This window comes from Guillardia theta (genome assembly GCF_000315625.1).
Source record: "Guillardia theta CCMP2712 unplaced genomic scaffold GUITHscaffold_283, whole genome shotgun sequence".
NCBI lineage: Eukaryota > Cryptophyceae > Pyrenomonadales > Geminigeraceae > Guillardia > Guillardia theta.
The window spans coordinates 1-15,000 of record NW_005434393.1 but is presented as its reverse complement, the minus strand read 5'-3'; the positions used below and the strand labels follow the sequence as shown (position 1 = coordinate 15,000).

Genomic DNA, 15,000 nt, shown 5'->3' with positions numbered 1-15,000 from the left:
CGTGATCGCTGCGTGGCGGTTGCTCTGGTCTTTGTGTGTGGAGCCTTATGCATCATCTTGGCTCTTGGTGTGTAGATGCAGCGACACGCTCCACACCTGTGTGGGTACTTGAACTGGCTCCAGCGGCACTGACGATGTCGCACGCGCTCCTGAAGCTTCAGACGGGGATGGAGCAAGAGCAGGCATGCGCTTGCCAGGCTCAAAGGAGACTCTCGTGGTTGCAAGCGACGTGCGATGCAGTGAGATCCATGGGACTCGGTGCGAGACAGGTCAGCTCGGCATCGCATCTGGTGGCTCATCGGAGGGATGTGATTTTCCCCGAGGGCAGCAAAGCCGCCTGGATCCACGGCGGTCTCTGAACCCTTATCGCGCCCTGAAGATGCAAGCTCCGAGAAGTGATGGCGAGATAGGCATCCCACATTCGTGGCAGGACGATATTGTGCTTGACTGCGGCTCGACTGCGGCTGCCAGAGAGAGAACATTACACCACGTTGGGAACAGAGGGCTGTTTATTGTAGACACACTTTTAATGCTGGTATTCAAGTTACAACAAGGTACCCCTCCCTCCCCCGGCCGTTCTAGCTCCCACCAATCGCCTTGCTTCAGAGTCTACCATGGCAAGAGCGTGTTGGCATCCTCGCCCTTACCCGGGCTGCGGCAAGCAGTAGACTTCTCACCCTACTATGGTCCAGGCTTGCGAGCTTCCTTATGAGACAAGACCAGCACAAACAAAGCTCTCACGTCCTCTTCGTCGCTTCGTCATCGATCTAGCGTCTCTTCATCTTTTCTCGGTCTCTCGTTCTCCTTTTCTACCGAGTCCAGCATCCCTCATTGGTCTGCGTCTCTGAGCGATCATCTCCCGGTTGCTTCACGGGTCCTCGTCATCCATCTTCACGGGTCCTCGTCATCCATCTTCACGGGTCCTCGTCATCCATCTTCACGGGTCCTCGTCATCCATCTTCACGGGTCCTCGTCATCCATCTTCACGGGTCCTCGTCATCCATCTTCACGGGTCCTCGTCATCCATCTTCACGGGTCCTCAACCCATCTTCACGGGTCCTCGTCATCCATCTCGTCTTGCTGCATCGATGGTTCACTAAAAGGTTTCGTTGACAGCCCGATCTCCATAAGGATCAGTATCCTGTGTCTTTTGCCCTTCGCCTTTCCGCCTAACACCTCAGTGTGCCATCCTGAGTATTTCGTTGTGTCCATCGTCCAATGCAGAACCAACCACGTGGCATCTCCATCTGTCGGTAGGATGTTCTCAGCCTTGAACTCTCCTAGCGCCGGAGCCATGAACAACAGGAGGTTGTGATTGTCGTTGGCTAGTTTCTTCACAAACTTCGTGAGCTGCGATTGACCAAGAGGCTTTCTCCGGTTCTTAAACTCCGCTGCTCCCCTCATGCTGCTTTGGCCATCAGGACTGTGGACGGGGCCCACAAACTCTCCGTCCCGTCTCCGCTTGTCCTTGCATCGAATGTAGTACCCGAAAGCTTTATGGTTAGGCATCTCATCGTCACTGTCCCGCAAGGGGATCAGATTACAGAAGCACTGAGTCAAGACTTTGCGGAACTCCCGTGCTGATGCTTCATCCTTCACGCAACCAAGCACCTCCTTCACTTTGCCTCTCACTTCCCTTCCGCAATGATGGCTGAGGGTTGAAAGAATGTCCTCAGGATCGGCCCAGCTCGTCAACATCACCACGACTCCTCCAAACGACTCCAGCAGGTTCCCGTCTCGACGCAGCGCATCTACTGCTGTTGGATCATCCATGGGCTTGAGAGCGTCTCGGTGGATCCTCCTCAACACCTCAAGGCTCGAGTTGTTCCCGAAAGGTCTCCCCCCGCCAGCACAGATCGCGACGGTGATGGGGTCTACCCAGCTTGGCGGGAACTTGCTAGTTAAGTCGTTGAGTTCGATCCCATTCATCTCAATCTGATTGTCGGTCCGTTTAAGCTCAACGATTGACTCCGAGCTGCCGCGTGCAGGGACTTGGCTCATCGGCCAAGCATTGAGGACACCAAAGCCTTGCAAGATGTGCGCCTGGCACATGCTTTCGTGCGTTGCTATCTGAAACATACAGTACAACGATGAGTCCTTGAGGCTTTTCTTGTCACTTCGTACTATGGCCAACAGTGGATTTGCTAGATCTCGAAACAAGGTCGCGCTATCTTTCCCTTGTCCACCTCTCCAATACTTGAAGAATAGGTGGCAGAGCATGGGGTTGACATTGTCGAGCAACCCCTCAATCATCTCTTCCCCAAACACCTGCTTCAGGATATCGCGCTGCTCATCAGACTGAAGGATCATCGGAGGAAGAGCTCGATGGGTGATGCACTTGATAGTCTCTTGGTTCTTGCCTCGGCTATTTCTCGTCTGCTGTAAAGCATTGTTGAAATTCATCACCAGAGTGTTGGTACCCAGCATGATGCAATGAAAGCCTGCATTACGAAGCATCCTCTTGAGGAACAACAGCCTCCATAAGGCATTAGTGCGGCAGGGCATACCTTGATACCTCGGGATTGCTTCATCGACCAACACCCACAGGTGCTCCTTCTCTGTCCACAGCTTTGCTTCCTCCACGCGCACCTTTCCTGGGCCCGTCGTCTTGCCAAAGAGGTATCCCACAACACCAAGCAAGTTCCAGCTGTACGCGTGCAGGTCGATCGTCAAGACTTCCTGCTCGCATTTTGTTGGGTCAAGGTAATCGATCCTGCGATCACACGCCTGGAGATCAAGATCGATGGCTGCATTGATCATGTGCGAGATGCCTCGTACAATCAGATATAAATCCTGTTCCTGGATGTATCCGAACAAGCAATAAAGCGATGTCTTTGGATTTCGTACGAAGTAGTCTACAGCACTCAGCGATTTCCCGCTCCCCGAGCATGCCTCGATCATACAAGTAACAATCCCGGCTTTTCTTCCCGCTTCTGCTACTACTTTGTCGATGGGGTTCCTTTGGCTGAATGCTCCCGTTCTTGATCCCAGCACTCCGCCTAGGTGTCTCTTCAGCGTGTCAACGACCTCTCCCAGCGCAATGCGATACTTGAGAGACACCGCATGCAACACTGCAGGAAAACATTCAGCGCTTCGCCTTTTCAAACCACCTCAACCCTCCGCACGGCAGCACACAATCTCAGCAAGTACAGGTTACCTTCCGTATCCAACCGCATAGGCAACGATGCATCAAAGTCTGCAAGCTTGCACTGATTGAGGTACAAAGAGCGCTGCAAATCATCTACTAACTGGGTCTGATTCTTGGTTTGCGCATCAACCAGCTTCGCCTCCGCGACCTCGACCTCCCCTCTCAGCTTCGCCTTCGTGACCTTGACCTCCCCTCTCAGCTCCGCCTTCGCGACCTCGACTATCGCCGCCTCGATCTCCCTCTCGTCCCCAGCCTTGTTCGCTGCTCCCAGCTTCGCCTTCGCGACCTCGACCTCCCCTCTCTGCTTCGCCTCCGCGACCTCGACCTCCCCTCTCTGCTTCGCCTCCGCGACCTCGACCTCCCCTCTCTGCTTCGCCTCCGCGACCTTGACTTTCGCCGCCGCGATCTTCCTCTCGTCCCCAGCCTTGTTCGCTGCTCCCAGCTTCGCCTCCGCGACCTCGACCTCCCCTCTCTGCTTCGCCTTCGCGACCTCGACCTCCTCTCTCAGCTTCGCCTCCGCGACCTCGACCTCCCCTCTCTGCTTCGCCTCCGCGACCTTGACTTTCGCCGCCGCGATCTTCCTCTCGTCCCCAGTCTTGTTTGCTTCTCCCAGTTTCGCCTCCGCGACCTCGACCTCCCCTCTCAGCTTCGCCTCCGCGACCTTGACTTTCGCCGCCGCGATCTTCCTCTCGTCCCCAGCCTTGTTCGCTTCTCCCAGTTTCGCCTCCGCGACCTCGACCTCCCCTCTCAGCTTCGCCTCCGCGACCTTGACTTTCGCCGCCGCGATCTCCCTCTCGTCCCCAGCCTTGTTCGCTTCTCCCAGTTTCGCCTCCGCGACCTCGACCTCTCCTCTCAGCTTCGCCTCCGCGACCTCGACTTTTGCTGCCGCGATCACCCTCTCGTCCCCAGCCTTGTTCGCTGCTCCCAGCTTCGCCTTCGCTAAATCTATCTCTGCAAAGGCTATCTTCTCTCCATCGCGGCTTTCTTGCGCTGCTTGTAGTCTCTTCCTCATCTCCGTTACCTCCGCTTCCTCTTCAGGTGGGGCATGTAGATCCTGGACATGTCCTTGACGCGTCCTTTGCCTTGAGGGTCTGCTCTCGTGCATCTCGGCATCGCGCCTTCGCTTGGATCTGTTGCCTGACATGCTGCTCGAATGGCGCTTGATTTCGAGGGGATTTGGAGCGGAGCAGGAGGATTGGAGGTTCTATTTGAAATGCCTGCTCTCAATTTCACGTGGAGGGGTCCGATTTGAAAGTACACCCCCTCTATAGAGCCTCGGGCGCGGCTTGTAAACCGGCCCCCCCGGGCCCCAGTGACCGGCGCGGCCCGGCCGCCCCGACGGTGACCCGGTCGGCGGTCGGACGGTCGGCCGGGGCCCGGCCCGGATTCTCGAGGCAAGTTTACTCCAAGTCACGGGCCCGAAAGCTGAAAGTTCATGGCAAGTTAGTCGGCATGACGATACTAGATCCGATCCGAGGCTTCTCCCACGCGTGATAGTCCCCGAGCTACGGTGGCAATGGATCGCGGACGGACTCTCAACAGCAGCCTCGGACAGTCAAAGCGACTGAGTGAAGTATGCTGAGAGAGAATTTACATAGAAGGAGCGGGTAGATTACGCTTCTCCGACATGATAGTACCGTACTTGTAGGTGCGTTTGTAGTCGGATAGAGGAAGGTTTGTTGTTGTCATACCTGGGCGCTGATATTCTCGAAATGAGAATGATGAGATCGTCCTTCGAGAAAGACTGATACAGCAGTGAGAAGAACATTTTTGTGGGAAAACAACAAGTACTTTGATCTGAGGAGACGTCGCCCAGCTGAGCACGTCAATCTGCGATTGACGTCAGATGAAAGAGAAAGCTTCTCCAGCGCACACATAACGAGCAGGGACTTTATACAATCAAGGAATGCTGAGAAAACGCAACGACAACGACACATACACACACACACACACACACACACAGGGAGGAAGAAGAGAATGACAGGCAGGTAGGCAGGCAGGCAGGCTGGCAGGCAGGCAGGACCGTTTCCAAGCACGGAGTGAAGATCATGTTAGGCCCAGCGGTGAAGAAGAAGGGAAGGACGTGGCCGTGAGGGGGGAGGTGACACCAGACACTCTCGTCCCCAAAGTAAGGCCTCAGTACAAGGCTCTTCCCCCCGTTGTGCGCTGACTCGGAGCGCGAGGTGATCCGCAACGTGATCCTCAGATCCTGCAAGGACGGAATTTCCACTGGGATACCATTGAAACGAACCTCCCCGTTGAGAAATGTCCCCACCCCTGCTACCTCCGTAGCACACAGCTGCATCTTGTGTAAAAAATTGAAGGAGTCGGCCTGTGGTGACAGTTTACCCCAACATCGGACAAGAGGTCGTGAGGTCGGTACCAGGCTCTCAATGAGGCAACTGAAATCGTCCAACCTCAAGGGATCGAAGGCCAGGGCCTTCTTTCCGTAAATCGCCTGACCTCCGTCGTGAGTTGTCTTCCACACTAGTGAATCTTTCTTCGATAACACAACTAATATCAACAATCCACGTCAGTTCGCATCAGGTTGCTCGTGTTGTCCTTGAACCTGGCGTGACCTTTGTACTGATGAGAAGGTTCTCGTTCTTGGACAGCACCGGGATGGCAGTGCTGGCAGCAGAACATCAGGGGGTTGAAGACGAGAACAACTCCTTCACCTGTCATCCAGCTCCTCGAACCAATCCTTCTCACTCTCGTCCTCGCGAACATCACTCCCTAGGTTGGAGAAGACGTACGCATGCAAGCGAACCCAGGAAGGGATACCTCCCATCCTCGCCCTCACCCATCGGACGAGGTCCCCGACGCTCTTCAAGTTTGACTTTCCTCCGACCACGACAAGATGCTTCAAGCTCGACGTGTCCACACACACACTCGTCAGAACGCGCGGCTTCTGGGCAGAGTCAGCCCTCAACCCGTAAGTCAGGCTTGAATGGCACTCTCCCTCTACTGCTATGTAGAGCTTCTTCAAGGAGGAGGCTATCCTCGGGTTGAGGATACACTGACCCGTCAGGAGGGAACATGAGGACGACGACGTCACTCTCGCTGGCATCGGCTGGAACGCAGTCCTGGGAACCCCATGGAAGATTCCGAGGGAGCTCAGCACAGTAGACTTTTTCCTCTCATCGTCGGTTGCTCCCAACGCCAGCAGAAGGTGTTCTCCTGCTACACACACATCGCACAGCAAGTCCTCCATCATCAACTCGCAGCCGTCACAAGTGTACAGGTGCTCTGGGGTGAGCTCTGGGTATAGCGATGCGAGGTGGTCGCAGACGTCTGTGACCGAAGTGTCTGCCCTGATGGGAACCTTGACGACTTGCGAGAACACATCAACCAAGACGAAGTCCTGCGAGCACGTGTGAGATCAGGCAGCTACTGCTGGCTCAGCCATGGGGAGGGGTGGGGGCTCATGCCGAGGAGTGTGCCAAATGAAACAAGTAGCCACGTTCAATGACGGGAGATGAGGTTCAAGGACGGGAGATGATAGTACGCTCAAGGACGGGAGATGATAGTACGTTCCCAGCATTGCACATCAAGTTTGATGTCAACTAGAGCGAGAAGAGGAGATTATGGAAGCCGGCAAATGGAGCAGGGCAAGTCACGAGCTTCAGGGGGGAACCTAGCTTACCTTCTCATCGCCATGGTTGTGGTCATTTGCCCTGCCATGCTTGCCTGCCAACTTGCCTGCATCGTGTCCTTCGCCCTCTGCCGCCATGTCCTCCCTGTCTCTCGCTCCCCCGCCTCCTCCCTCTGTGTTATCCCTCGTTTTTGCCGGCGCCATAGCCTCTCGCACCGATATCCTCGTGGCCAATTGGGGTCCGACCGTACCCAATATTACCTTAACCTCAATTGAAACATCTCCGACCTATTCCCTTACCGCTCCTGGTCATGGTCTCCAATATCTGCGGACTCCAGGTCGTGGAAGCGAAGTAGCGAGCAGCGAACAAGGCTGGGAACGAGGGGGAGATCACGTTGACGGAGGTAGAGGTCGCGAAGGCGAAGCTGGTTGATGCAGTACCCTAGCCATATTTCAATGGCGGGCCATGGCGACTCGTGAGCCTCGCTGAGGGCGCCACATCAAGCAGGTGCGCATGCGTGATCGCTGCGTGGCGGTTGCTCTGGTCTTTGTGTGTGGAGCCTTATGCATCATCTTGGCTCTTGGTGTGTAGATGCAGCGACACGCTCCACACCTGTGTGGGTACTTGAACTGGCTCCAGCGGCACTGACGATGTCGCACGCGCTCCTGAAGCTTCAGACGGGGATGGAGCAAGAGCAGGCATGCGCTTGCCAGGCTCAAAGGAGACTCTCGTGGTTGCAAGCGACGTGCGATGCAGTGAGATCCATGGGACTCGGTGCGAGACAGGTCAGCTCGGCATCGCATCTGGTGGCTCATCGGAGGGATGTGATTTTCCCCGAGGGCAGCAAAGCCGCCTGGATCCACGGCGGTCTCTGAACCCTTATCGCGCCCTGAAGATGCAAGCTCCGAGAAGTGATGGCGAGATAGGCATCCCACATTCGTGGCAGGACGATATTGTGCTTGACTGCGGCTCGACTGCGGCTGCCAGAGAGAGAACATTACACCACGTTGGGAACAGAGGGCTGTTTATTGTAGACACACTTTTAATGCTGGTATTCAAGTTACAACAAGGTACCCCTCCCTCCCCCGGCCGTTCTAGCTCCCACCAATCGCCTTGCTTCAGAGTCTACCATGGCAAGAGCGTGTTGGCATCCTCGCCCTTACCCGGGCTGCGGCAAGCAGTAGACTTCTCACCCTACTATGGTCCAGGCTTGCGAGCTTCCTTATGAGACAAGACCAGCACAAACAAAGCTCTCACGTCCTCTTCGTCGCTTCGTCATCTTTTCTCGGTCTCTGGTTCTCCTCTACCGAGTCCAGCATCCCTCATTGGTCTGCGTCTCTGAGCGATCATCTCCCGGTTGCTTCACGGGTCCTCGTCATCCATCTTCACGGGTCCTCGTCATCCATCTTCACGGGTCCTCGTCATCCATCTTCACGGGTCCTCGTCATCCACCTTCACGGGTCCTCGTCATCCATCTTCACGGGTCCTCGTCATCCATCTTCACGGGTCCTCGTCATCCATCTTCACGGGTCCTCAACCCATCTTCACGGGTCCTCGTCATCCATCTCGTCTTGCTGCATCGACGGTTCACTAAAAGGTTTCGTTGACAGCCCGATCTCCATAAGGATCAGTATCCTATGACTTTTGCACTTCGCCTTTCCGCCTAACACCTCAGTGTGCCATCCTGAGTATTTCGTTGTGTCCATCGTCCAATGCAGAACCAACCACGTGGCATCTCCATCTGTCGGTAGGATGTTCTCAGCCTTGAACTCTCCTAGCGCCGGAGCCATGAACAACAGGAGGTTGTGATTGTCGTTGGCTAGTTTCTTCACAAACTTCGTGAGCTGCGATTGACCAAGAGGCTTTCTCCGGTTCTTAAACTCCGCTGCTCCCCTCATGCTGCTTTGGCCATCAGGACCGTGGACGGGGCCCACAAACTCTCCGTCCCGTCTCCGCTTGTCCTTGCATCGAATGTAGTACCCGAAAGCTTTATGGTCAGGCATCTCATCGTCACCGTCCCGCAAGGGGATCAGATTACAGAAGCACTGAGTCAAGACTTTGCGGAACTCCCGTGCTGATGCTTCATCCTTCACGCAACCAAGCACCTCCTTCACTTTGCCTCTCACTTCCCTTCCGCAATGATGGCTGAGGGTTGAAAGAATGTCCTCAGGATCGGCCCAGCTCGTCAACATCACCACGACTCCTCCAAACGACTCCAGCAGGTTCCCGTCTCGGCGCAGCGCATCTACTGCTGTTGGATCATCCATGGGCTTGAGAGCGTCTCGGTGGATCCTCCTCAACACCTCAAGGCTCGAGTTGTTCCCGAAAGGTCTCCCCCCGCCAGCACAGATCGCGACGGTGATGGGGTCTACCCAGCTTGGCGGGAACTTGCTAGTTAAGTCGTTGAGTTCGATCCCATTCATCTCAATCTGATTGTCGGTCCGTTTAAGCTCAACGATTGACTCCGAGCTGCCGCGTGCAGGGACTTGGCTCATCGGCCAAGCATTGAGGACACCAAAGCCTTGCAAGATGTGCGCCTGGCACATGCTTTCGTGCGTTGCTATCTGAAACATACAGTACAACGATGAGTCCTTGAGGCTTTTCTTGTCACCTCGTACTATGGCCAACAGTGGATTTGCTAGATCTCGAAACAAGGTCGCGCTATCTTTCCCTTGTCCACCTCTCCAATACTTGAAGAATAGGTGGCAGAGCATGGGGTTGACATTGTCGAGCAACCCCTCAATCATCTCTTCCCCAAACACCTGCTTCAGGATATCGCGCTGCTCATCAGACTGAAGGATCATCGGAGGAAGAGCTCGATGGGTGATGCACTTGATAGTCTCTTGGTTCTTGCCTCGGCTATTTCTCGTCTGCTGTAAAGCATTGTTGAAATTCATCACCAGAGTGTTGGTACCCAGCATGATGCAATGAAAGCCTGCATTACGAAGCATCCTCTTGAGGAACAACAGCCTCCATAAGGCGTTAGTGCGGCAGGGCATACCTTGATACCTCGGGATTGCTTCATCGACCAACACCCACAGGTGCTCCTTCTCTGTCCACAGCTTTGCTTCCTCCACGCGCACCTTTCCTGGGCCCGTCGTCTTGCCAAACAGGTATCCCACAACACCAAGCAAGTTCCAGCTGTACGCGTGCAGGTCGATCGTCAAGACTTCCTGCTCGCATTTTGTTGGGTCAAGGTAATCGATCCTGCGATCACACGCCTGGAGATCAAGATCGATGGCTGCATTGATCATGTGCGAGATGCCTCGTACAATCAGATATAAATCCTGTTCCTGGATGTATCCGAACAAGCAATAAAGCGATGTCTTTGGATTTCGTACGAAGTAGTCTACAGCACTCAGCGATTTCCCGCTCCCCGAGCATGCCTCGATCATACAAGTAACAATCCCGGCTTTTCTTCCCGCTTCTGCTACTACTTTGTCGATGGGGTTCCTTTGGCTGAATGCTCCCGTTCTTGATCCCAGCACTCCGCCTAGGTGTCTCTTCAGCGTGTCAACGACCTCTCCCAGCGCAATGCGATACTTGAGAGACACCGCATGCAACACTGCAGGAAAACATTCAGCGCTTCGCCTTTTCAAACCACCTCAACCCTCCGCACGGCAGCACACAATCTCAGCAAGTACAGGTTACCTTCCGTATCCAACCGCATAGGCAACGATGCATCAAAGTCTGCAAGCTTGCACTGATTGAGGTACAAAGAGCGCTGCAAATCATCTACTAACTGGGTCTGATTCTTGGTTTGCGCATCAACCAGCTTCGCCTCCGCGACCTCGACCTCCCCTCTCAGCTTCGCCTTCGTGACCTTGACCTCCCCTCTCAGCTCCGCCTTCGCGACCTCGACTATCGCCGCCTCGATCTCCCTCTCGTCCCCAGCCTTGTTCGCTGCTCCCAGCTTCGCCTTCGCGACCTCGACCTCCCCTCTCTGCTTCGCCTCCGCGACCTCGACCTCCCCTCTCTGCTTCGCCTCCGCGACCTCGACCTCCCCTCTCTGCTTCGCCTCCGCGACCTTGACTTTCGCCGCCGCGATCTTCCTCTCGTCCCCAGCCTTGTTCGCTGCTCCCAGCTTCGCCTCCGCGACCTCGACCTCCCCTCTCTGCTTCGCCTTCGCGACCTCGACCTCCTCTCTCAGCTTCGCCTCCGCGACCTCGACCTCCCCTCTCTGCTTCGCCTCCGCGACCTTGACTTTCGCCGCCGCGATCTTCCTCTCGTCTCGACTATCGCCGCCTCGATCTTCCTCTCGTCCCCAGCCTTGTTCGCTGCTACCAGCTTCGCCTTCGCGACCTCGACCTCCCCTCTCTGCTTCGCCTCCGCGACCTCGACCTCCCCTCTCTGCTTCGCCTCCGCGACCTCGACCTCCCCTCTCTGCTTCGCCTCCGCGACCTTGACTTTCGCCGCCGCGATCTCCCTCTCGTCCCCAGCCTCGACCTCCCCTCTCTGCTTCGCCTCCGCGACCTTGACTTTCGCCGCCGCGATCACCCTCTCGTCCCCAGCCTCGACCTCCTCTCTCAGCTTCGCCTCCGCGACCTCGACCTCCCCTCTCAGCTTCGCCTCCGCGACCTTGACTTTCGCCGCCGCGATCTTCCTCTCGTCCCCAGCCTTGTTCGCTTCTCCCAGTTTCGCCTCCGCGACCTCGACCTCTCCTCTCAGCTTCGCCTCCGCGACCTCGACTTTTGCTGCCGCGATCACCCTCTCGTCCCCAGCCTTGTTCGCTGCTCCCAGCTTCGCCTTCGCTAAATCTATCTCTGCAAAGGCTTTCTTCTCTCCATCGCGGCTTTCTCGCGCTGCTTGTAGTCTCTTCCTCATCTCCGTTACCTCCGTCGCGGCGATCTCCCTCTCGTTCCCTCGAGCATTCCATGGGTTCAGCTCCACCGCTTCCTCTTCAGGTGGGGTATGTAGATCCTGGACATGTCCTTGACGCGTCCTTTGCCTTGAGGGTCTGCTCTCGTGCATCTCGGCATCGCGCCTTCGCTTGGATCTGTTGCCTGACATGCTGCTCGAATGGCGCTTGATTTCGAGGGGATTTGGAGCGGAGCAGGAGGATTGGAGGTTCTATTTGAAATGCCCGCTCTCAATTTCACGTGGACGCGGTCCGATTTGAAAGTACACCCCCTCTATAGAGCCTCGGGCGCGGCTTGTAAACCGGCCCCCCCGGGCCCCAGTGACCGGCGCGGCCCGGCCGCCCCGACGGTGACCCGGTCGGCGGTCGGACGGTCGGCCGGGGCCCGGCCCGGATTCTCGAGGCAAGTTTACTCCAAGTCACGGGCCCGAAAGCTGAAAGTTCATGGCAAGTTAGTCGGCATGACGATACTAGATCCGATCCGAGGCTTCTCCCACGTGTGATAGTCCCCCGAGCTACAGTCAATGGATCGCGGACGGACTCTCAACAGCAGCCTCGGACAGTGAAAGCGACTGAGCGATCAGTCAAGTGAAGTAGTGAAGTATGCTGAGAGAGAATTTACATAGAAGGAGCGGGTAGATTACGCTTCTCCGACATGATAGTACCGTACTTGTAGGTGCGTTTGTAGTCGGATAGAGGAAGGTTTGTTGTTGTCATACCTGGGCGCTGATATTCTCGAAATGAGAATGATGAGATCGTCCTTCGAGAAAGACTGATACAGCAGTGAGAAGAACATTTTTGTGGGAAAACAACAAGTACTTTGATCTGAGGAGACGTCGCCCAGCTGAGCACGTCAATCTGCGATTGACGTCAGATGAAAGAGAAAGCTTCTCCAGCGCACACATAACGAGCAGGGACTTTATACAATCAAGGAATGCTGAGAAAACGCAACGACAACGACACACACACACACACACACACACACACACACAGGGAGGAAGAAGAGAATGACAGGCAGGTAGGCAGGCAGGCAGGCTGGCAGGCAGGCAGGACCGTTTCCAAGCACGGAGTGAAGATCATGTTAGGCCCAGCGGTGAAGAAGAAGGGAAGGACGTGGCCGTGAGGGGGGAGGTGACACCAGACACTCTCGTCCCCAAAGTAAGGCCTCAGTACAAGGCTCTTCCCCCCGTTGTGCGCTGACTCGGAGCGCGAGGTGATCCGCAACGTGATCCTCAGATCCTGCAAGGACGGAATTTCCACTGGGATACCATTGAAACGAACCTCCCCGTTGAGAAATGTCCCCACCCCTGCTACCTCCGTAGCACACAGCTGCATCTTGTGTAAAAAATTGAAGGAGTCGGCCTGTGGTGACAGTTTACCCCAACATCGGACAAGAGGTCGTGGGATCGGTACCAGGCTCTCGACGAGGCAGCTGAAATCGTCCAACCTCAAGGGATCGAAGGCAAGGGCCTTCTTTCCGTACATCGCCTGACCTCCGTCGTGAGTTGTCTTCCACACCAATGAATCCTTCTTCGATAACACAACTGACATCAACAATTTCACGTCAGTTCGCATCAGGTCGCTAATGTTGTCCTTGAACCTGGCGTAACCTCTGTACTGATGAGAAGATTCTCGTTCTTGGACAGCACCGGGATGGCAGTGCTGGCAGCAGAACACCAGGTGATGAAGACGAGAACAACTCCTTCACCTGTCATCCAGCTCCTCGAACCAATCCTTCTCACTCTCGTCCTCGCGAACATCACTCCCTAGGTTGGAGAAGACGTACGCATGCAAGCGAACCCAGGAAGGGATACCTCCCATCCTCGCCCTCACCCATCGGACGAGGTCCCCGACGCTATTCAAGTTTGACTTTCCTCCGACCACGACAAGATGCTTCAAGCTCGACGTGTCCACACACACACTCGTCAGAACGCGCGGCTTCTGGGCAGAGTCAGCCCTCAACCCGTAAGTCAGGCTTGAATGGCACTCTCCCTCCACTGCTATGTAGAGCTTCTTCAAGGAGGAGGCTATCCTCGGGTTGAGGATACACTGACCTGTCAGGAGGGAACATGAGGACGACGACGTCACTCTCGCTGGCATCGGCTGAAACGCAGTCCTGGGAACCCCATGGAAGATTCCGAGGGAGCTCAGCACAGTAGACCGTTTCCTCTCATCGTCGGTTGCTCCCAACGCCAGCAGCAGGTGTTCTCCTGCTACACACACATTGCACAGCAAGTCCTCCATCATCAACTCGCAGCCGTCACAAGTGTACAGGTGCTCAGGGGTGAGCTCTGGGTATAGCGATGCGAGGTGGTCGCACACGTCTGAGACCGAAGTGTCTGCCCTGATGGGAACCTTGACGACTTGCGAGAACACATCGACCAAGACGAAGTCCTGCGAGCACGCGTGAGGTAAGGCAGCAGCTGCTGGCTCAACCATAGGGAGAGGTGGGGGGCTCATGCCGAGGAGTGTGCCAAATGAAACAAGTAGCTACGTTCAAGGACGGGAGATGATAGCACGTTCTCATCATTGCACATCAAGTTGGACATCAACAAGAGCAGGAAAAGGAGAAGATGGAAGTCGGCAAAATGAGCATGGCAAGCAACGAGCTTTGGGGGGCGACCTAACTTACCTTCTCATCGCCATGGTTGTGCTCGTTTGCCCTGCCGTGCTTGCCTGCCGACTTGCCTGTATCGTGTCCTTCGCCCCCTGCCGCCATGTCCTCCCTGTCTCTCGCTCCCCCGCCTCCTCCCTCTTTGTTATCCCTCGTTTTTGCCGGCGCCATAGCCTCTCGCACCGATATCCTCGTGGCCAATTGGGGTCCGACCGTACCCAATATTACCTTGACCTCACTTAGAACATCTACGACCTATTCCCTTACCGCTCCTCATCATGATCTCCAATCTCAGGTCGTGGAAGCGAAGCTGGGGGCAGCGAACAAGGCTGGGGACGAGAGGGAGATCGCGGCAGCAAGGTAGAGGACGAGGAAGCTGAGAGAGGAGGTCGAGGTCGCGAAGGCGGAGCTGAGAGAGGAGGTCGAGGTCGCGAAGGCGAAGCTGAGAGGGGAGGTCGAGGTCGCGAAGGCGAAGCTGAGAGGGGAGGTCGAGGTCGCGGAGGCGAAGCTAGTTGATGCGCAAACCAAGAATCAGACCCAGTTAGTAGATGATTTGCAGCGCTCTTTGTACCTCAATCAGTGCAAGCTTGCAGACTTTGATGCATCTTTGCCTATGCGGTTGGATACGGAAGGTAACCTGTACTTGCTGAGATTGTGTGCTGCCGTGCGGAGGGTTGAGGTGGTTTGAAAAGGCGAAGCACTGAATGTTTTCCTGCATGGATGCGGCGAGTGCCCACTCGCGGCACTGCCGACGATCTAGCACGGCAGTGCGGCAATGCTTTCC

At 55.7% G+C, this 15,000-nt stretch overlaps 1 protein-coding gene across 1 annotated transcript in view; it reads right to left on the bottom strand.

Moving 5' to 3' along the window:
• The window catches only part of GUITHDRAFT_156508 (hypothetical protein), a 35,719-nt gene extending 26,006 nt beyond the window's left edge, over positions 1 to 9,713 (bottom strand). The window contains exon 1 of the mRNA XM_005818627.1: positions 8,287 to 9,713. Within this exon, the coding sequence (XP_005818684.1) occupies positions 8,289 to 9,665 (1,377 nt within the window). The 5' untranslated portion in view covers positions 9,666 to 9,713 and the 3' untranslated portion in view covers positions 8,287 to 8,288. The remainder of the gene's footprint in view (positions 1 to 8,286) is intronic.
• Between the last annotated feature and the right edge of the window lie 5,287 nt (positions 9,714 to 15,000).